Raw genomic sequence first — 24,781 nt, forward strand, 5'->3', positions numbered from 1 at the left:
CATAAATAAATCTCTAACAGAATATTATACAAAAAAGTGAAAAATGTGATTTGTAAAAGGTTTTAAATGTGATTGACCACCTTTAAGATGAATCATAGAATTTCTGCTAATTAAGTGGCCATGTGATAAAAAGGACAGCATCAGGAGTATAAGGATACAAATGGAACTCATGCAGGTAAATTATGATTCTTATGTCAATCACATTTCAGCATTGTTAATGATTTCTGCTCAATCACATTTCAGCATTGTTAATGATTCCTGCTCAATCACATTTCAGCATTGTTAATGATTCCTGCTCAATCACATTTCAGCATTGTTAATGATTCCTGCTCAGTCACATTTCAGCATTGTTAATGAATCCTGCTCAATCACATTTCAGCATTGTTAATGATTCCTGCTCACTCACACTTCAGCATTGTTAATGATTCCTGCTCGGGGTGGGCCTTTAGAATGTTAATTTGGATGTGGGTCATCCATCTGTCGTTCACTGTGGTTTCTTTAACCTTTAGCCTGCTAAAATTCTAAATTGGTCTGGTCCACCATTCAATTTTGGTAGTACCATGCATTTATAATTAAAAGGGATGTTCGCTGAAAATTAATTGACTGAATAGCATACACTGCAGACCATGATCAGCATGCACAGACGTGCAGGCTGAACTTGGTCTGCACAGGTCACTAAAGGCAAAATCACTTGTTGCCAGCAGGCTTAAGGTTAAAGAACAATGGTTACTCTTCCTTAACTAAATTTCAACTACACAGGAATGTTTCTGTGGTTGTCCCCATTTGAATTCCATCAAATCTGGGTCATCTGTACAGAGTTCTGGTTGCCATGGCAACCAAAAGGAAAATCTTCAAAAATCTTCTCAGAAAGGGCAGGCCTGATTTTGAAATAATTTCGAAATCTGCTAATAGTCCTAAAATGTTGTGTAAATGACCACCTTCAGCAACAAGATGATTTGAATCTTTTAAGGATTGGTCACTGTAAAGGTAACTATGCCAACATTCACACACCAGTCCTATTAGTACATGAGGAAAACAATTAAGACTGTTTATCATGTTATCATGAAAAGGGGCCTAACCAGTATGTCTGTTGGTGGTTTCAAAGGTTACCACATATTTACAACTGAAACTTTAACTGTATAGCATGAATTGGAGAAAAACATTATGCATAAAGGTATGTGCTGGTCTTTGAATATTGAATTTTTTTTCGGGTGATGGGGGGGTGGGGGGGGAGCGAGGTATCTAAGCCAACTTTTGACCGACTTAAAGAACCAATAAAAGTTGTAAATTTATGATTATTCAACAAGTAAAAACATCTGTGCTGGACTAAAATGAATACATGCATATTTTTAATTGGTTGAAATTAATATACTGTTTTAGGAATATGGTCAGTAATTCGGTTGAAAAATGTGCTTCCTTGGTGTAGTCGAAAGAAGTCCATAGTAAATAGATCCTAATTTTCCCATTTTTTTTGCGCAAATCCATGTAGAGGCAAATTTTACATAATGAGTGGACTTTGTCAAAGGAATATTCTAACCAGCCGCAAGGAACAAAGAATAATAAGTCATCTTTGTTAGTTTAATACTTAACTGTATGGGAGAAAACGCTCTGAAATATAACTTAGGAAAGTCGTAATCTATATTTAGATGCTACTTGATATTATGATTGGAAAGGAAGAAGTACTTAAAAGTCTGAAGTGTACACATCATGCAGCTTGCTTTTTTTTACTTGGAAGTAACTTAAAACATACATTTTCCATATAATTGCATAAATTTACTACTGTTTTCAATGTGACTGTTAATTCAGTCTTGCATCAGGGGACAAGTAAATTGTTTGAGATGTAAAAGGTCTCCAAAGTTACATTTAAAGTTACATTTTGGAAAGAAACATTTTACAGTTCCATCCCATTGTAAATGAATTACTGAAAAGTACCCATCCAAATTTACTTACAAAGTGGTGGGACAGGGTTGGTAGGGATCTTGTGGGACAGGGTTAGTAGGGATCTTCAGAGTACGAATTATAAAACAGGAAAAATAAGTAGAAGAACTGAGGCAAACAGTGGATATCTACAATTATTATACCCCCACATACAAAGTCTGTGGGGGCTATAATGGAGCCTGGTATGGCCATTTATAATTGTTTTCTCTCCATATCTGAAAGACGGATGTATAATGGGAATGCCCTTGGCGTGCAGGCGGCGTCCACAAACTTTGTCAAGAGCAGTTCTTCTTGGAGTTCTTCATGCATGGAGGGATTTTGATGTAACTTGGCACAGATGTTCACCATCATGAGTCGGAGTGTCTTGTGCAAGAACCAGAGGTCTAAGGTCATGGTCACACTTAGAGGTCAAAGGTCAAATTCAAGAATGGCTTTGTCCGAAGCATTTCTTCTTCATGCATGGAGGGATTTTAATGTAACTTGGCACAATTGTTCACCGTCATGAGACAGAATGTCTTGCGCAAGAACTAGGTCCCTATGTCTAAGGTCAAGGTCACACTTAAAGAGGCCTTAAGGTCAGATGCACTTAGAGTTGCCCTCTTCCATCTGTCCGTTCGTCAGAATTTGTGTCATTGACATATCTCTAAAAGTGATTGACCCATAGTTATCAAACTTCACAGGATTGTCATTCAGCAGCAACACCACAGTTTTTGCCCTGTAGTAATAAAAAATGTGGCTGTCCATTGGACTTTATGTTGTGCATATCTCAAGAAGTACTGTAAGTGTATTAATATTAGTGGAGTACTAATTTTTGCGCTATTAGCGGGATTGGGCATGCACTAGTTTATGTCTAGCGCTAATATTTGACTGAAAAGAAAGGCTTTTTGAATAGAATTTAAACCTCTCTTAGTGAAAAAGTCATCTATTTTTGTAAATTAAGTTGCATTATTTTATCTTCGCCATTGTCCGTAAACATCATGTATAATACATTCGGAGTAGATAGCCGGTTTGTCTGGTCGCGCTAATTACGAGCGTTACCATAACATCTTACTGCTTTGAAAATAAAGTGTGATTTTGAAAACAAACAATTATCACCATTCTGTTCTGTATACATGTAAAAATTTACAGTATACAGATTAATACTGATAAAAAGGAATGTTTTCATTGCGAATACCAGTCAGCCTCCAGCCATTTAGTATTGTAGAGTTTTCACACTCTGACGGGCAGTAATAAGCCAGTTTGCATGAATGGACTTTATTCTTGAAAGTTTCGAGTCGTTCCGTATTTCATTTCTAAATCAGATACCGCCAATTGGTTATTTTAGTGCTGCTGATACTGGGTAATACAAGTACGCGCTAATAAGTTGAAACTACTCAAATTAAGGCGTTCGCACTAAAATTTAGCTGCGCTAATATAAGTACACTTACAGTATTTGACCCGGAGTCATCAAACTTCAAAAGGATTTTCATTCAGCAAGTTAAGTAATTGTGAACCTGGTGTTATAATTGGGATTTCACGAAGCCAGAATAGAGTTGTGGCCCTTTACTTAGAAAAAAATATACATAAAATTGGGCTTTAAAGTTTGTGTTGCATGTATCTCAAAATGTATCTGCCATAGGAGAATGAAATATTATAGGAATATTATTTAGCAATGTGAAATTGTGCACTTTGGGTTTTGTTTGAGATTTCACGCAGCAGGACCAGATTAATGTTAAAAACATTGCCACTAGAGGGTGGTGTTTAAGTTTGCTTTGTGTTTTAATACCTCTTTGATCTTTGAAACACAGGTGAGCAACTGAGGCTGTGATGGCCCTCTTGTACTGTAATAATTTACTTGTAATATAGACAAGAAAATATATAAGAACATTTTTACAGAAACTGATAAAAGGTTTTGCACTTGAAAACTGCTTGAAAATAACCCTAAAAGCAACTAATGGAAAAGTCCTTGAATTTTGGCAAACTGGAAATAAGATTTTAAGGCTTCTTTAGGGAAAAAAGTTTGTGATTTTTTTTATGCCCCCGAAGGGAGGCATATAGTTTTTGAACCGTCTGTCAGTCTGTCGGTCTGTCAGTCTGTCCGCAATTTTCGTGTCCGGTCCATATCTTTGTCATTGATGGATGGATGGATTTTCAAATAACTTGGCATGAATGTGTACCACAGTAAGACGACGTGTCGCGCGCAAGACCTAGGTCCCTAGCTCAAAGGTCAAGGTCACACTTAGACATTAAAGGATAGTGCATTGATGGGCGTGTCCGGTCCATATCTTTGTCATCGATGGATAGATTTTCAAATAACTTGGCATGAATGTGTACCACAGTAAGACGACGTGTCGCGCGCAAGACTCAGGTCCGTAGCTCAAAGGTCAAGGTCACACTTAGACTTTAAAGGATAGTGCATTGATGGGCGTGTCCAGTCCATATCTTTGTCAACCATGGATGGATTTTCAAATAACTTGGCATGAATGTGTACCACAGTAAGACGACGTGTCGCGCGCAAGACCCAGGTCCGTAGCTCAAAGGTCAAGGTCACACATAGACGTTAAAGGTCATTTTTCATGATAGTGCATTGATGGGCATGTCCGGTCCATATCTTTGTCATTCATGCATGGATTTTAAAATAACTACGCATGAATGTGTGGCACAGTAAGACGCATGTCGCACGCAAGACCCAGCTCCGTAGGTCAAAGGTCCTAAACTCTAACATCGGCCATAACTACTCATTCAAAGTGCCATCGGGGGCGTATGTCATCCTATGGAGACAGCTCTTGTTTTGTCTGGGATGTGGTGTATAAAGCATTGTATCATTTTTAATTTCTCATCCTATTGTATTCTCACCCTATGGTACTTGATAATTTTTCATTTGTAAATGTTGTAAGGGTTTGACTTTCCTGCGTTATCAGTGGTGGACTGAAAATTGCTGTAACTTCCATAACTTATGTTTGACTTACAACATTTTTCCGTTACACTCTCGACTGATAATGTTACCTTTAGAAGCTATTTGTGAAAGTAAGATAACAGTAATCGTACAACTTCTTCCTATTGGTGCATTATATTTGCATAACAACACATGAGGTCATCAAGTATATTCGGCCAGATTCTGTCCTTAAAATCTCAAATGTAAACATGAAACTTTAGGAAATTTTACATGGATAGCAATCATAACATCCCGGTAAGAATTTTTATGCAAAACAAAATGATGGAACTTTGTATACAAAGGTTGGGAGTTTAAATCCCCACTTGGGGCATTTGTTCTATGACTAACATGCAGGAATCACATCTTTATGCCAGTGGAGTTAACTACTTATTTGTGCTGATGTGACCTAAAATATAAACTTGTTCATCTGTTCTACATTATAGTGATTTGGTCAAAGCATGTTCAGCCATATATAGTTCGATTACTAGGTCATACGTGTTTCCACGTTTTCAAACCAAAATTTCTCTACTTACAAAATGACCTTTCTACATTTTGATTATGTTTCGTTTTAGCTTGATATCATGTTTTTCTTATACAAGACACACTAAAACATGGAACCCTGAGTTAAGGTTACAAAATGCAATCTTTAATGTTTACAAACATGATGTTTACAAAAACGAACTATTATTAAAATTACCTTATAAAATTGACCAAAATATTATTCTCATGGTAAGAAGGATTATGAATAATATTTTAATACTTTTATCATCCTGTTCAACACTTGACTTCAAGTATCTGTCTGATATAATTCAGGGAAAAACCTGTTCGTGCATTTCTCATTAATATATTTCTTTCAGAATAGCAACAGTATTACATTATTTCAAGAGCTAAATGCTGAATAATTACCTGCATAATGATTTTTTAATGCGTGCATTTTCTCAGCAGTAGCGGTATTAAATCATAAACAAAGGGAAGTAATCTAGTTAATGTAAGAATTGCAAATGAGGCAGTCATAAGGAAGGGAGGTAATCAGTCACATTAAAAAAGTACTGTAAATGAAGTAGTAAGAAGAAAGGGAAGTAATCTTGGTAATTTTATCTCAGTGGAGAAAGTGTTAACAAATGAGGCCACTTCTTTTTAATAAATTGGTTTACAAAACCGGCGAGTGTAATTTTCCGAAAAGTAGAAAAAAAATAAAATTGCAATTTCCCTTTTTTTTAAAAACGTATTTTTCCGACCGAACCGAATGTGGGACGAAACGAAAAAAAAAAACCGAATGTTTTTAAGTACGAATCGACATTTTTGACTGAATACACTATCTTGGACACATTATGCATACAACGATAAAAGCCGAGGTATTGTAGACTGGTTTTCATATCGGTAACATGATTCATAAATTTCGATTAAAAACACGTAAAGCAGTCAGCCATCATGGCAGCCCCCACGATGAGTGCGTGTTTTTTTGAGCTGACTTTATGGGGTGCATTGTCTATTAAATCTGGACAAAACAAGGTTTTTTTGCGTGCCGACATTAGCGAACTAATAGGTACGGCTATCAGTCGGGTGATTCCCGACAACCTAATCGTTCGGGGAATCACAGCTAGCAGGACGAATAGTCTTGGACATTCAGTGATATTAAAATGTTGGTATGTTTGAATTTTTATAATAACAGGAATGACAAGTAAATGGAAAGGATATTTAATGTTTTATTTATTCCTCTGATTTAAGTCAATTAATACAGAAAATATTGGTTTTCACACGCATGGTGGGCAAAAGTCTTTTTTTTTTTTTTTTTTTTTTTCCCGACCTACCAGTGGACATTTTTCCAAAAATATCTTGTAAACCAAAAAATAAAAAAGTAGTGGCCTGAATGATTCACAAGAAAGGGAAATAATAAAGTAAATTTTATCATCATTTTTAAAGTTACAAGTAAGTGAGGAGCGAGAAAAAGAAGAAAACAAGTTAACCATGGTTGTAAAAGTGTAACAAATGAGGAAATGCTGGGCACGATTGATTCAGCCTTTGTGACGTGGTGGTGTAGATCATTATCTGCCTGCACATCCGTGCAGTCTGATCAAGATCTGCACTGTTCGTCATTCAGTCAGTATCTTTTTGGTAAGCACCTCTTTTAACAGTTAATGGTACTGTCCAAATTGAAAGATGGACAAGTTCATTATAGAAATTAAGCAGGGTAAGGGTTAAAAATGGAAGTCGTAAGATTAGGAGGTTGTCAAGAAATGATTATTCTTGTTTGTTGCAGCATGTCCAATATTGAAACAGTTTCATTAAATATGGTATAGCTGGATGATTTTAAGGTCATAGAGTGGCCATATACCGTTAATGGGCTAGTTGTCTGGTTATAATGAAGATATTTCATGTGTTGCCTGTAACCTCAAAAGTTCAGTGGTAGAGTTTCTGCTTTGAGTGCTGGAGCTCGCCGTTGAGTTCATGGTGGCTCACACTAAAGATATAAACAATGATTCCCTTGCTTAAAAGGGTCTGAATAAGGGTCAGTTGATACCTTGTTGATCATATGCCATGTTATATTACAAAAAAAAATTGAAAAATATAAGTTGCATGAATTTCCATCATGAACTTTTTTGAAATTTTGACGACATTAAGTTTCATAAGTGCGTGTAAAAGTTTTAACAATGCACTGTTAGGAGGATTTGATTATTGTAATTCTGTGATTGAACACAGAGGCAGACATGTTGGACATTTATTGCTTATAATATTAGGAATATTAGTAATAAATGGTATCATTAATATGTCATAAATGGGTTAAATAAACATTTAGATTAAGGTCAAAGTATGACTGATACTCTCTACTGTATTGTTTCATTTATAAGTGACTGTGGGCAGCATTTTTAACATCATTTGTTACACTTTAAATTTGTTTTTTTTTTCTTTCCATCTTTAAAAAAAAGGCATCTTTTCTATATAAGAAAAATGTTTCATCACAGCATATAATATGTCTGTATGATTTCCTATTTGAATAGTTTATTAAGCGTATTACTGAGGTTGCATCAAGTACTGAAGAAGAATAAAAAGCATCCCAGCCCATTTTATACACTCACGAAACTTAAGGAATGATGTGTGGGTTGTATCCAGTAAAGTTGTTCACGACTTACTTAAGCTGAGTTTTTTCCATGCAGTAGTTCACCAGACTTTGTTACAATGTTTATGGGCATAATATCTTGTTTAAGTTCGAGATCCAGCTGGATATTCCAAGAGGCTCTGGTCCAGTTATGGCCCGTGAATTACTACATATTTTAATAATTGACAATCTGTTCTCTAACTTAAGTAGTTCTTATCCAGTGTTCACCAAACTTGGTCATAATGTAAATTGTTATAATATCTTGGCCAAGTTCAGTAAGCAACTGGATCATCGATGAAGTCTACCCAGAGTAAATGCCCTTGAATTACTCAAAATGTTTCTGCTCTCTAACTTGAGCAGTTCTTATCTTATATACACTTCAGACTTTGTCACAATGTTTTTGGGCATCAGTTCTCACACAAGTTCGATAACCAGACATATTTTCCCAGAGGCTCCTGAGTTATTGCCCTTGAATTACTTAAAATTGACTGTCCCCTTTCTGACTTGAGTAGTAACTTTTCTTATCCAGTGTTAACCATTCTTGGTTACTATGATTATGGACAAATTTGATAACCAGCCAGATACCCCCAGTCACTCTTGAGTAATGGCCCCAATGAATTACTTAAAATTGTGAAAATTGGCAGTGTTCGCTTACAAACTTTAGCATTTCTTATCCAGTGTTTAGTCAGAATGTTTATGAGCATATTATCTTTGCTAAGTTAGATAACCAGGTGGATCATCTTTCTTGCTCTGGAGTTGTGGGCCTTGTATTAGTCAAAATTGAGAAAACTGACATTGTTAACTAGTCTGCTCAAAAAGTAGAGTATTTTAAAATTCATAAATACTTTGCTGTGACGGGCATATATTGTGACATGTCTTTGCCACCCTTGTTAAATATAGGCAGGTAGAATTCAATAGAAATCATGCTAATGACAAGATCTTCTATTCTGATTGAAGTATTCCCCATTTTATCTTTATATAATTTAAACATTTTAAATTTCACACAAGTTATAAAAATTTGAAGCCCTTGGGAAATTTGAAAAAAAACGATCAGAGCAGACTTAATTGCAAAATTGTGGTTTTGATAGGGCATATATTTGAGGCAAGATGGTCGACAAGTGTCTAGAAAATGTATGATTCGTAAAACAATAATTTATCATTGTGACACAGAAAGTGTGTGTTAGGAATATAAAAAACATAAAGTGATCAAGGTTTTATGCTTTTGACCTGGTTTTTTTGCCCTTGTGTCATGGTATGATATACCGTACAGCATATTTGGTTATGATTGATGATAATTTGATACATATTTAGCACATCAGATTATTAGTCCATTTTGGCATTGTCTTTTTATGCCCCCCCCGAAAGGAGGCATATTAGTTTTCAACTGTCCGTCAGTTCGTCACAACGTTAACTTTTTGCATGAAGGCACTTTACTTGCGGACCACTGCACCCAGGACCTTCAAACTTCACATGATCATAGTACTTTTTGAGTACACGACCCCTACTGACTTTGGGGTCACCAGGTCAAAGGTCAAGGCACTGCGGGGGGGGGGGCATTTGTCACCATTAGTGACAGCTCTTGTTGTTTTTTTTTTTTCAGAGTAATACCTGTTTTTATACTTGTACTTCATATTGTAAGGGTTTTTTTGTGTGTTTAAATGCTTGTTAACATCTTTCTGTTCTTTACTGTCAATTAACTCAGAATTTCCTCTAAAACTGTATTACCCCCAAATTTAAACTGGCTAACAAATTGAAGCTGGACATTAAAAGATGACAATATACCTCCCTATTTAAGAAAGACATATTTGTATCTCTGAGCTGATTAAATTGTACCCTTGCTTTGTAGGAGGTAACTTTTAATGCTGTTAAAATTCTATATAATTATTAGGGCTGTCATTGATTGGGTCTTAGGCATATCGACGATACCGATATATCAGAAGACAAATATCGACGATACATCGATATATCGATTATTAAGTTCGGTTAACGACCTGTTTGTTCATAGGCATACTATAATACCTTCCTGTAAATGCTATTTTTAGTTTTATTGCCTACTTTCCTATTTCTGTTTGATTAGATTTGTATTTATAATAGCATCTTTCATTTTTATTTTGCCTTCACTCCTTTTTTACATTTATCCAAATTTACAACTTTGTGAACTTAAGTTGTTTTTTAGGGTCTGAGTGTTTATTTGGATAGAGTTTTGTCTCTGTAAAATATCGATTTTTGAAAATGGGAACCGATAATCGATCGACAAAAAAATATCGTTGATACATCGATATCATTTCTATCGATGACAGCCCTACCTGTCATGAGTAGTGCATGAAAGATTCAAGAAAATTTCATCATGATTGTTCCCATTAACCTTTTATCATGGACAATTCAAGAACCCTTGTGATTCTTTAGTAGTTCATGAACTGTTCATGAACACTTTTTAAGGACAGTCATGTCCAGAAGTTCATGAACACAAATCAAGAACTGTTTAAGGTTAGTTCATGAAAAGTTCTTTAATGGTGTGAAGTGTTCATGATTTCAAGAACTGCATTTCGCAGGGTTGCCTTGTCAAACCAAAGACAGGGGTTGCCTTGTCAAACCAAAGACATGAAAAATGATATTAGTAGCTTCCTGGGACCCTTGAGCTTGGTGTTCAGTTCTAGGACTGGTCAGTCTGGTGTCAGTATAATGTGACTGGGTGGGGTATCATGCCGTATGTATACATGTCTACGGGGTGCAGCACTATTAGGTTGTGCATTGTGCTCACTACAACAAGTAAACACCATTGTTTATAGGACTGAAAAAATGTTGAAAAAGATACTAAACCCGAACATTCACTATTCCTCAGATTCATTTATACTTACGGTTACAGAATCCATGCATACTGGTGTAAGGTTAACTGAATGTAAAAATGTTTTAAAAATCAGAAACAACAAAGAATGAATGAGTTAAGCAAAAATTACAAAAATGAATGAAAATCATTTTTTACAGGTGTAACTATCGGTATGAGTATTTATGAATCCATTAATAAATATATTAAAGTATTTAAATGCACAAAACTGAAGATGAATAGCTAATCCGGATTTGCACATTTATATGATATGGAGGTGACATGCATGATGGCACACAAAAGGAGGATATTTCATGCAAAAATTCCGAAGTATAAAAAGCTTATCAGTATAATCAAATACGCCTTCAAAATTTCATGAAAGATTCATTTTGTATATATCAAGTTGATGTTTGGAAATGCATACAAAGTCAACGAATTGTGAAAATTTTATGTAAAGTTGCAGCTGCTAAATGATGTGTCCTCTGATTTTATTGAATTCTTAACCTTTAGCATGCTAGATAAATTGTTGTCTGCTGGAAATGTCGTCTGCTAAAATTGTAAAGTTCATTCAATTTGCTCCAAAATTGGAAGAAATATTGTCAGAGTAGCAAACAGCTTGGAACCTGATCAGACGCCGATTTAATCGGCGTCTGATTTGGTTCCAAGCTGTTTGCAAAGGCTGTTAAATTCGCCTGCAGCAGGCTAAGGGTTAAGGATGGAACTGCAAATTGATGTACAGTCAAACCTGCCTTAGCGCCCATCTGGATTAACCTTTACCTTGTTAAATTTCTAAAATGGACTGGTTTGTCATTCAGTTTTGGCAGTACCATTTATTATTTAAAGGCTGAATAGCGAAAACAGTGCAGACCTGGTCTGAACAGGCCGCAAAGGCAGAATCAGTAGTGACCATCTGTATTTAGCAGTCACTTGTATTATACGCAGTCTGGCAGTCAGCTCAATGTCCAAATTGACATTTTTGTTTTAATTTCAACTTGTCTCAAGCAGCACCCTGCTTGAAACAGCCGCATTGTGTTGCTACCTTGACTGGCTGCATATTATAGGTTCTACTGTATGTAAAATAACTTTAAAGGCTCATAATGCTTTTATATGAAATTTGGCTGCAATTTTTTTTGCCATGAATACAAAAACTTTTAATATGTTGTTAAATCCTATTTTCGATATCTTTTTTCTCTCAAATTTGTCAAAGGTTTGAATATCGGTGAATACAGAAGAAAGTTTATTTGAATTTATTGGTTTTGGTTACCTCCCTTTATTGCTCTAACTGTACAGTATTAAAAATAACACTTTTCTCACCATGTAATTGTGTATATCATCTATTTGGACAGCTGTTTCATTTGTTTTCAATATAAGATTTAAAGCCGTATGGAACTGTAAAATATAAGCAGCTCTTTCTCATTTCACTACAAGTTACAGAAGGGTGACCTATTGCATTATACACCCGTTTTAAAAACATGAGCATAATGTGTTGTGACATTGTCTATCTAAGTATAATAGTTATTATAAGCGTTCAGACTTTTCTCAGTGTTTAAGCACCACTAGTGTTTTGGGAGTCAGTGGCACAAAGGTCAAGGTCACAGGTACACAGGTTAACTTTTCCAATTTATTTGTATTTACTTGTATCAGAATAATCCTGCACAGACAAACCAGTCTCCTGGAGTATTGTGCCTAGTCTGGCTACAGCCTAGATGATCTTTTTATTTTTTTTTTTTTTATCATTTCTCTTATATATTCTGACCTAACTGTCTTGACTCTGATTATCTAATGTTTTTAGAAGAAAAGGGACATAATTATACAAAATTTTAATAGCCTTAGGAGTTATCTTCTGTGAAAAAAACACAATCATGTTCTGAACACAGACTATATTGTGTCCCATGTTTTATTTTGTTGGCATAGAATTGCTTGTATCCTGCCAAAGTTTCTGTTTTGTGGGGACATGAAAAACAAAATAAAAGGCAATTTTGTATTGTTTTGTTTCTGTTTGTTTGGTTTGTAAGATTTGAGAAATATTGATTGATGCTAGCACAAAATCCACGAAAAATTATTCCCCTTTTAGTATTTAATTATATCACAGTATATTGTATACTTAGGAGGGAAGTGGGACCATTAAAAAGACCTGTTTGGCAAAAACACATGTGCTTTGCTGAACATTTTTATTGTTAATGGGTTTTTGTGTCCTGATTGAAGCAGAAATAAAAAAAAACATTATGGATGCTATAAATGGTTACATTGATCCCTGTGTCTCCTTAAAGTAAACTTACTTGGTTAATTATTGAAACTGATATATAATTAGCATTTATGAATGTTTTATTTTATTTTGAGCAACAGGTTATTGAAGAATGAAACAGTTCCATGGTGAGGTATAGATATCCCATGAGCAATGTTTTGCAAGCATGAAATTTATGGTAATGGGGAAAAATAATTCTGTAATGAAATGACATTTCCTAAACACATTTTATGGTCTTTGCTTCTGTATGAAGAAAACAAATTCAAAGAAATTCATTGCAGTTATATTTTACATAAGGGACATAATAGTCACCCATTAAAACATTCATGTTGACCTTGATCTTCAAAGTAAATTATTGCATAGAGTATAGATTTAGAATGATAACTTGGGTCCTCAGCTATGTACAATAATAGGACGATAGTCTACTGACGATAAGTTGGCATTGATAAGTGTGTACAGAAATAGGTTGATAATTTTGTACAGAAAATAGAATGATAACTGGACAGTAATGTAGTGAAAATTGCTGATAACTATTTTGGCCATTGTGTAGAGAGAAAGAAGATATTAATTTAGCAGTTGTGAAGAAAAGCAGAATGGTGTTAATTGGATAGTTGTGTATAGAAATAGGATGTTGATTGGACAGCTCAGTGTGTATAGAAATAGGATGTTAAATGGACAGTTGTATATAGAAATAGGATGTTGATTGGACAGCTCAGTGTGTATAGAAATAGGATGTTAAATGGACAGTTGTGTATAGAAATAGGATGTTGTGTGTAGAAATAGGATGTTAATAGACAGTTGTGTATAGAAATAGGATGTTAAAGGAGAGTTGTGTATAGAAATAGGATGTTAATTGTACAGCTGTGTATAGAAATAGGATGTTAAATGGACAGTTGTATATAGAAATAGGATGATAATGGACAGTTTTGTATAGAAATGGGATGTTAATTGGACAGCGGTGATGATCACTTAGTTAAAAGTTCTGTATTTTAATGCAAATAGGACAACAGCAGGTGATGATAAATTGACAGTTGTGTACAGAAATTATACTGTAAATAACTAGAAAAAGGATTATAACTGGACAGTAGTGTACATAAAAAAGATGCTAACTGGACAGTAGTATACATAAAAAAGGATGACAACTATATGATAGTGTACATAAAAAAGTATGACAGCTATATGATAGTGTACATAAAAAGGGATGATAGCAGGACAGTTTTGGAAAGGGTGATAGCTTGACAGTTGTGGAAATGGTAATAGCTGGGATGATAGCTAGACAGTTGTGGAAAGGGTGATAGCTGGATAGTTATGGAAAGGGTGATAGCTGGATAGTTATGGAAAGGGTGATAGCTGGATCGTTATGGAAATGATGATAGCTGGACAGTTGTGGAAAGGATGATAGCTGGACAGTTGTGGAAAGGATGATAGCTGGACAGTTGTGTATGGATATAGGATAACAGTGGATAGTTTAGAACAGACAGGATGATAGTTATTCATAATATAGAAAAGAAAGATGATGACTGGAAAGTTGTGTACATGATAACTGGACAGTTGTGTTTATTGTTTGTTTGAAATTAGAAACACATACATGCATATCCTTGCCCTGCCACCTTTGGGCGGTATGCAGTAGTTGCAGTGTCTGTTCATTTCTTTACCCTGATTTCTTGTCCAATTTATTTCTTTCTTACTTATCGATGGATTTTAAAAAGTATCGGCAAGTAAAAAGCGTTGAAGGGATTCTTTTTTGTACTGTGCCTGCTTTCATGTTATATTAATAAAATTCATATTTTCATCTCTGAAAGAAAACTGCTCTTTAATTTCTCTGTTACGTTGATTTTGATAAATTACATAGTCTTATTTACTGGCAGTAGAGTCATGTCAGCTCTATTACACAATTTTTTCTGACTTTTGACTGTCAAAATGTAGAAAGGACCTGTGACACAATTAAATTATAGTTCTGGTTACTCATGGCAGAGATATTTTAGTTCACTCAGGCCTGTCAAGCTGCTCTGAATTTGCTTAACTTTTTATTACTTTAAAATCATGCTATGAGCATTAGCTTACAACTACTGTAACTTACATACTAGTATTTCCTTTACTATCGTCAAGTCCTCTATGTGGAAAAAATTACAATTGTTTAAGGTAAATATGGTCATATTTCAGTTGATTTGGTTTAAAAGTATGCATACTTTGGTTAAACAGTCGTTCTATTTACATTAACATGCAAATGGTATACTAGTATCAAAGGGAAGTAACTGAGATTATCAGAACTCCAGGGATCTCTGTTTTTCATTTGGACAATGTCTTCTTTCTATTAATAGAGTGACATTAAGTGTTCCAAATAGATTTAAATGTGTAGAAATTGTTATTAGTCGTGTAGGTCATAAATTCAAAGAATCAGAGTACTGTAAGTTCCGAAATGAAGTTATTAAATGCTAAACTTGTAGTTAAATTCAGACTTTTCCAATCTCTTACTGCAATTCCGTAGCTTTCAAGAAATTGAAGTACTTACCGATAATCAAAATTTTTGAGATTTTCCAAGTCTCGATGTGATATGAGAGAATTTAATTTTCATCTCTTGTTTATTCGTTTATCTCAGCAATAGCAAGCATTGTGCTGATATTTGTGCCTCCGCGACTGATCAGTGTCTCTCTGATCAATATTAATTTCAACGGCCTGATAAGGCTGCATGCCAGTCTTAATGAAACCTTGAAATATTGATCTGCAACACAGTCTGGTGGACGGCGCAACATAATAACACTATTTTCTCTAACTAGGGAAAAACTATGGATGAACATGACTGTATGTACGTTAAATTCCTATTGAATGAAATTATCCTGTTGATAAAAGTGAATGAATCTTTTTTTGTACAATAGCGAATGATTCTTTTTCTCTGTGTTTGATTTCGTAATCGAAATAATGTATTATTGGAAATATATAAAGCGGTGTATTTTCAATATCTATGGTAGGTGGTAGCTATAACTTGATTATGTATATTGTTGTCTATTAGCGGTAATTGATATTGTGTATTATGTACATAAATAATATTATAGGGTGTAGAATATAGGGTATATTGTTATTAAAAATGTGTTACAGCTTGTAGTATTGGCTGTCTCTCATATGCCTGTAAGAGGGAAGCGCTAACTTCTTTTCAAAATAATGATCAGTAAATAAAATTTAGACTTGTTGGAAATGTTATATATAAAATTTAATGTTGTATTGAATTTAATACAGATATAGGAAATATAGATTAACTGAAAAGTTCGGGAATTTTATTTTGATCCAGTTTGAAGGGGCTTAGCCCTTTGAATGCGAACTAAATGTCCAAGAAAATGTTGAACTTTTAAAATTTAAATAGAAAATTCTGCAGTTATTTGAAAATTAGGGCATATTAGGCCTTTATTTTTTTATTGTTCGTTTTACAAACCGTGGAATTGCCTAAGTGTCCTAGGAGGAGGGAATAAAATTAAAAATAAAATTTCAAATCCCAATTTTTTTTTACTGTAGGAAAGGAGTATGGAGTAAAAAATAAAGAATAATAACAGAGGAGGAAATAAAAAAATAAATTGATAGAAATTCCCTGACAGAAAAATAAAATTCCCCAGTTTATTTTGTCGTAGGAGGGTTTGTAAAACGAAGAATATAAAAATAACCGCATAATGTCTAGGCCAAGTTTGATATCTAGCTAAATGTGCCCAGTCTTCCTGGAGTTATGGACCATGATTTAACATGTGTCCATATTACGAAATTTTATGCAGTCATAGGATTGTTTTTCTTCATTTACTACCATTTTTTGAATTTTTTTGAAAGGATTTTAAAAAAAAAAAAAAAAAAAGATTATTATATATTTACAACCCTTGTCTTCTTTTGGTTATTGTGTGAGTTAAACAGGCTGTACAGTTTAAAAGTTTATTTGAATGACAGCTGAATGAAATGTTACAAAGAAATTATTATTACACAAACATAATATATACTAAATATCAAATATTATAAATTCTAGCAATTCTGGGGAATAACTCCGCTTTGCAGTGAAGGTACAAAATTAATGTTTATTCCAATATTTATGCTTAAGAGTTAGGTCCATGTTTCGGAGAAGAAAGTTCCAACATCACCAAGTCATAGAAAGAAAGAATTGTTTTACATGAAAATTAAACAGCATATAAAACATTTCTATTATTCTACAAAACCATTGTCAGTTTACTCATATATATATTGAATTCAGAAAGGGCCTGCATGAAAGGGCCACACTCTTGACAGTTCAACGCCTTTAAAAACTCACCATTTCTAAAAAGCTGATAAATGTCTTCGTTTTGATGCATTTGCAACATTATGTACGAGTGCTTAAACTTTACATAACTAGGTTTAAACATCGTTTTTGACAATTGTTTACTTTTATTTCTTTACAAATGGCATTCTTTTTAGCTCATCTGATTTTTTGAAAAAAAATGATGAGTTATTGTCATCACTTGAGTGGTTGTCAGCGTCGGCGTCGGCGTTGCCTGGTTAAGTTTTATGTTTAGGTCAGCTTTTCTCCTAAACTATCAAAGCTATTGCTTTGAAACTTGGAATACTTGTTCACCATCATAAGCTGACCCTGTATAGCAAGAAACATAACTCCATCTTGCTTTTTGCAAGATTTATGCCCCCTTTTGTACTCAGAAAATATCAGATTTCTTGGTTAAGTTTTATGTTTAGGTCAACTTTTCTCCTAAACTATCAAAGCTATTGCTTTGAAACTTGGAATACTTGTTCACCATCATAAGCTGACCCTGAACATCAAGAAACATAACTCCATCTTGCTTTTTGCAAGATTTATTGCCCCTTTTGGACTTAGAAAATCAGTTTTCTTGGTTAAGTTTTATGTTTAGGTCAGCTTTTATCCTAAACTATCAAAGCTATTGCTTTAACACTTGCAACACTTGTTCACCATCATAAGTTGACCCTGTACAGCAAGAAACATAACTCTATCCTGCTTTTTGCAAGATTTATGGCCCCTTTTGGACTTAGAAAATATCAGATTTCTTGGTTAAGTTTTATGTTTAGGTCAACTTTTTCTCTTAAACTATCAAAGCTATTGCTTTGAAACTTGCAACACTTGTTCACCATCATAAGCTGACCCTGTACAGCAAGCAGCGTAACTCCATCCTGTTTTTGCAATAATTATTGCCCCTTTTAGACTTAGAAAATCATTTTCTTGGTTGAGTATTATGTTTAAGTCAACATTTCTCATAAACTATTAAAGCTATTGCTTTAAAACTTGCAACAGTTTTTCACCATCATAAGTGGACACTGTACATCAAGAAACATAACTCTATCCTGCTTTTTGCAAGAATGATGGCCCTTTTTAGACTTAGAAAATCATGGGTAGGACAATATTTCTATTACACAAAAAAATCAGATGAGGGTCAGCACCCGCAAGGCGGTGCTCTTGTTTTAAAGGGGGACAACTGTTTTATAATATTTTAAGTATCCAGTTCTACAGGACAGAATGGTAAAAATGTATTGGGCAGATGGGTTGTTTATAAAGATGTTGTTTGTTTACTAAAAAATTCTGATATACTGCTAAACCTTAACTATTAGTTCTTCAAGATGAATGGCGTTGAGCATCCAGGAGCCAGGGCGATCATATAGAGTTGTAACTTCAATTAAAAGGACAGGGGCCGAGCATCTATGCGATAGGACTCGTAGGTTGTTGATTCAAAGACATTGTCTGACAGGACCTTCAACAAAAAGACCAGTCAAGTATAGAGTCTCCAGCCTATAGGAATTTGAGCTAGTTATTGTTAATTGAAGATTGTTAGTTCTAAATATTTAGTGATTAGCCTGATCCCTGAAAGTATCTAGCTCATAATTGAAATCATTTAAGAATCATTGGTACGCGAATCATTTAGGCAAAGTAGCCAGAGGAAAATTTTATATAAGAGATATTTGGTCTCACCAGCTATACGTTTTAACAAAGGACATTCTATTTCGTTTGTCAACTAGTCTAAGACATAGTCACCTTAGCGATAGGACCCATTTCATTGTTCAAGATACTAAAGGTGTAGGCACTTCCCTGGGTCATATAACTCGTATTTTGACATACTGTCACCTATGTTTCTCATTTTAATTTAGTTGCTCCCAGAGACAACAGCAAACATAAATTTCTGGTTTCTACAAGTTTTTCCTAAATTTTGATAACCATTAATAAAATACCTGTTTGTATAGAGTTATTTGATTATATAAAATCAGGGTTACTGTAAAATCATTTAATTTTGTGGGGATGAAATTTCGTGGTTTTGGTCAAAATGGCAATTTCGTGGGGATATGAATTCGTGGATTTTAATTTTTAAACATAAAATGAATGGGAATTTTACTTGTTTGTTGGGATTAAATTTCGTGGATTGAGTCAACCACGAAATCCACGAAAATTAGTCACCCACGAATATTAATGATTCCACAGTATTTGAAAAGACAAGTCTGATACTCTAATATATTTTAGAATGTAATGATACAACAAAGAAAGACATAAACATTAAACAGCACTATTATAAATTATGCATTTTTATAAGCTTTTTTTTTTTTTATTAAGCTAGGAAATTTTCTTTGTGAAAAAAACTATAAAAAAGGCTTAAATTTGATCAAGCTATGTTATATTTCTTAAATTCCAGGTATCCTAAAAAGACAGTTTTTCTGCAGCTTTGGTATTAATCAAAGCGAGATCAAGGGAATAATGTTACAGTAGGGTGAACCAGTTCTTATTGTGTTAATTTTTTATTACTAAATGAAGGCAGACAGTCTCAAAAAAAAAAAAAAAAAAAAAACGTTTGGAATTGATGCACATTTTTTTTTGAGATAATAGCATGGCATTGTTAAACTGTTTCAGAACTAGATTATAACCAGTTTTTGTCTTTGAAAAAGATAATAATTATATTTCTGGAGATGTAGAGAATATTGTGATTTTCAATGAAAAATAGTTATACACACCTGTAAAATGGAACATCTGCTGCAGCAGGCAGGCAGTGAGCAATGTCCACAAAAGTTACCTCTTTGGAAAAGAAAGTCTTTGAAAGGAACATTGTGAATAAAAGGAACACTGTGGGTAAATAAAGTGTATAATGACTGCAGATTATATCCAGATTCATGGACCTTCACATCAACAAGGATAAAAAAAAATTATGTTTGTTTTTTTTCTGTTTTCAGTACCTGTGTGAGCAGACCCTCAAGATGACAAGCCTCAGGTAAGTGCCAGTTTTTCCAAGCTTGCATTCAGGATTTAGTCATTTGAGCTGCTCAGTGAGAAAACCAACATAGTGCATTTGCGACCAGCATGGACCCGGACCAGCCTGCGCATCCACGCAGTCTGGTCAGGATCCATGCAGTTCCCTAACAGTTTCTCTAATTGCAATAGGCTTTGAAAGTGAACAGCATGGATCCTGACCAGACTGCACGGATGCGCAGGCTGGTCTGGATCCATGCTGGTCACAAATGCACTATGTTGGTTCTCTCATGGTGCCGCTCAATTTTATTCTTGGCATTTTTGTCATTAAAGATGTATGAGTTTTGTTGTATCCAAACAAAATAGTTTTCATGATGTTACAAAACTTCCAAATGAAGGCATTAATATAGCATCATCACTCATACTAGTATTCAAAGATGTAAATTTTTCACTCCTGGTGCATTTTATATTAGGTAATGTCTTGGTTGTTTTTAAGTAAATTGACATTAATAATTGCACTGTAACCTACTGTAATTTTAATATGTCACTTAAAGGTTTAAATTATTATAAGTACACTTATATGAATAAAAGACACGAGATTAGCATCGTGCAAGCACAGGAGTCTGAAATTCTATCAATAAGACCATAGAAGTCTATCTTTACAAAAAATACCCCCTATATATATAAAATAAACACCAGGAATGAAACGTCAAAAACCCAGGGTCCCCTGAAAATAGGCACGGAACACGGGGTGATTGCAATTTAGCGAGCGTGGTGAAGAAATAACACTAAAATACACCTACCACACTTGACAGTATTCAAATCTGATACACTTTACAAGAGTAATCAGACATTTTCTGAGGTTTTCTGAGATTTTCAGCTGTCGCCGAAGCCATTCGCTGACGTCACAACAGCAACAACAATTACAGCACCGAGATAAAGATAAAATACTTATTTTATCCTTTAAAATACTTATTTTATCCTTTAAAATTTGTACATCGAGTAATTAAGTATTAGAGTATTTATATGTTTACATCAGTCTATAATATCCCCTAGATTCCTTTTGCAATAAAAAGATAATTTACAAAATTTGATTGGGAAAAACCCGTAAAGGGAGTTACTCTTGAGATAATCCATTTTCGATGCAGCGAATATCTAAATTTCAGTAGTAAAATTTGATACTTAGTGAACAATGACTTTTTATTTAATAGAGTAATTATAAAAATGTCTGTTATGTAATTTGAAGTAAGACAGTACGGGAATTGCTACTTTCTTATTTTCATCCCGGCGCTGTAATTGTTGTTTATTGTTGTGACGTCAGCGAATGGCTTCAGCGACAGCTGAAAATCTCAGAAAACCTCAGAAAATGTCTGATTACTCTTGTAAAGTGTATCAGATTTGAATACTGTCAAGTGTGGTAAGTGTATTTTAGTGTTATTTCTTCACCACGCTCGCTAAATTGTGATCACCCTGTGTTCCGTGCGTATTTTCAGGGGACCCTGGGTTTTTGACGTTTCATTCCTGGTGTTTATTTTATATACATAAGGGGTATTTTTTAGCTCACCTGAGCACGAAGTGCTCAAAGGTGAGCTTGAGTGATCACCCTGTGTCCGGCGTCCGTCGTCGTCCGTCGTCCGTCCGTCCGTCCGTCCGTCCGTCCGTCGTCAACAATTTGACTGTTAACACTCTAGAGGTCACATTTTTGACCCAATCTTAATGAAACTTGGTCAGAATGTTCACCCTCAATAAAATCTTGGACAAGTTCGATATTGGGTCATCTGGGTCAAAAACTAGGTCATCAGGTCAAATCAAGGAAAAGCTTGTTAACACTCTAGAGGTCACATTTTGGCCCAATCTTAATGAAACTTGGTCAGAATGTTACCCTCAATAAATCTTGGACGAGTTCGATATTGGTCATCTGGGGTCAAAAAACTAGTCATCAGGTCAAATCAAAGAAAAGCTTGTTAACACTCTAGAGGTCACAATTTTGGCCCATCTTAATGAAACTTGGTCAGGATGTTACCCTCATAAATCTTGGACGAGTTCGATATTGGTATCTGGGTCAAAAACTAGGTCACCAGGTCAAATCAAAGAAAAAGCTGTTAACACTCTAGAGGTCACATTTTTGGCCACAATCTTAATGAAACTTGGTCAGAATGTTACCCTTAATAAAATCTTGGACGAGTTCGATATTTGTTATCTGGGTTCATAAACTAGGTCACCAGGTCAAATCAAAGAAAAGCTTGTTACGCTGTAGAAGCCGCATTATGAACTGGATCTTCATGAAACTTGGTCAGATTGTTAATATTGATGATCTCAAGGTCCAGTTTGAATCTGGTCATGTAGGATAAAAACTAGGTCACCAAGCCAAATCAAATGAAAAGCTAGTTTACACTGTAGAGGCCACATTTATGACCATACCTTAATGAAACTTGGTCAAAATGTTAATCTTGATGATCTATAGCTCAAGTTCAATCTGGTTAGGTGGGGTCAAAAACTAGGTCACCAGGTCATATCAAAGGAAAAGCTTGTTAACACTCTAGAGGCACATTTATGACTAATCTCATGAAACTTGGTCAGAATGTTAAACTTGATGATTTTTAGGGCAATTTTGAATCTGGGTCATGTCGGGTCAAAAACTGGGTCCCAGTCAAATCAAAGAAAAGCTAATTAACACTGTAGAGGCCACATTTATGACCATATCTAATGAAACTTGGTCAGAATGTTAATCTTGATGATCTTTAGGTCAAGTTTAATCTGGGTCAGATGGAGTCAAAAACTAGGTCACTATGTCATTCAAATGAAAGCTTGTTAACACTTTAGAGGCCACATTTATGACTATATCTTCATGAAACTTAGTCAGAATGTTAAACTTGATGGTCTTTAGGTCAAGTTCGAATCTGGGTCATGTCGGGTCAAAAACTAGGTCACGGGGGTCAAATAAAAGGAATAGCTAGTTAACACTTTAGAGGCACATTTATGACCATATCTTAATGAAACTTGGTCAGAATGTTAATCATGATGATTATAGGTCAAGTTTAAATCTGGTCAGGTGTGTTAAAAAATAGGTCACTAGGTCAATCAAGGAAAAGCTTGTTAAGACTCTAGAGGCCAGATTATGACTGTATCTTCATGAAACTTAATCAGAATGTAATCTGATGATATTTAGGTCAAGTTTGAATCTGGGTGATGTTGGGGCAAAAACTGGGTCACCGGGTCAAATCAAGGAAAGCTGTTAACACTTTAGAGCTACATTTATGACCATATCTTAATGAAACTTGGTCAGAATGTTGATCTTGATGATCTTTAGGTCAATAGGTCAGGTGAGCGATACAGGGCCTTCATGGCCCTCTTGTTTTGTAAAGATAGACCTATTGTCTTATTGATAGAATTTCAGACTCCTGTGGTGCAAGCTTGCAACCTTGCATGTCAAGGACTATCTTCATCAACCTATTCAAGGTTTGTGAGCAGAGAGTCTAAAAATTGTATAATATTAAGTACTTCCTTTAAATTGACAAATTACACAATTTATAAAACTCTTGCATTTTGATAAATGTTATTTGTAGTGATCAGTAGATAAAGACTTAAAAATCTGGGACAATATTTTTTAAAACAACGTATTTTGACATAAAAAAAATTAATAATTGTTTAAATGTATTACCTCCCTTTTTTACGTATCAATGAACTGAAAGAGTTTTAAAAATGTTACAGGATCACAAGCTAGTTGCAATCTTAAAAAGTATTAAGATTGCAGGATGCCAGCTGCAAGCTTGCGATGCAAGACTTATCTGCAAACTTAATTTCTATGCTAGCATCTGCAAGCATTATATTACATGACTGCAAGTAAGCTTGCGCAAGCTTATGGCAAACTTCTCACAAGCTTGCGGCATGCTTGTAGTTTGGTTTGGATATGCTGCATGTATAATTCACTTCATTGTGATACACAATTGTGAAATTATTCTACAAATGCATACCAGGATCGTATTGTTTCTGTATGTTAAAACATGGTTCAGCTATTTCATAATTGTGAAATATGTAATATACAACAATGCATTTTATAAGCTTAGACCATAATGACATAAATATGTGACTTGAATAGTTAAAATAGCTATGAAACGTAACCTAGCAGTTTTAGCTCACCTGAGCATGAAGTGCTCAAGGTGAGCTTTTGTGATCACCCTGTGTCTGCCGTCCGTCCATTGTCCGTCCGTCATCAACAATTTGACTGTTAACGCTCTAGAGGTCACAATTTTGGCCCAATCTTAATGAAACTTGGTCAGAATGTTACCTTCAGTAAAATCTTGGACAACTGATATTGGGTCATCTGTGGTCAAAAACTAGGTCACCAGGTCAAATCAAAGGAAAAGCTTGTTAACACTCTAGAGGTCACAATTTTGGCCCACTCTTAATGAAACTTGCTCAGAATGTTACCCTCAATAAAATCTTGGACAAGTTAGATATTGGGTCATCTGGGGTCAAAATCTAGGTCACCAGGTCAAATCAAAGGAAAAGGTTGTTAACACTGAAGAGGCCACATTTAAGACTATATCTTCATGAAACTTGGT

At 34.7% G+C, this 24,781-nt stretch overlaps 1 protein-coding gene across 7 annotated transcripts in view; it reads left to right on the plus strand.

Moving 5' to 3' along the window:
- Nucleotides 1–24,781, plus strand: part of LOC123547119 (nuclear hormone receptor HR96-like) — a 277,908-nt gene that overhangs the window by 152,465 nt on the left and 100,662 nt on the right. For 5 of the 7 annotated variants that reach the window (XM_045333954.2, XM_045333955.2, XM_045333950.2 and 2 more), the window contains one exon: nt 20,201–20,238. In XM_045333954.2, the coding sequence (XP_045189889.1) occupies nt 20,225–20,238 (14 nt within the window). In that variant the 5' untranslated portion in view covers nt 20,201–20,224. Of the gene's footprint in view, nt 1–5,068; nt 5,108–15,799; nt 15,821–20,200; nt 20,239–24,781 lie in introns of those variants that run through there. The other 2 variants (XM_045333951.2, XM_045333952.2) reach the window with 2 other exon arrangements.

This window comes from Mercenaria mercenaria, chromosome 9, assembly GCF_021730395.1.
Source record: "Mercenaria mercenaria strain notata chromosome 9, MADL_Memer_1, whole genome shotgun sequence".
In the NCBI taxonomy this organism is placed as follows: Eukaryota; Metazoa; Mollusca; class Bivalvia; order Venerida; family Veneridae; genus Mercenaria; species Mercenaria mercenaria.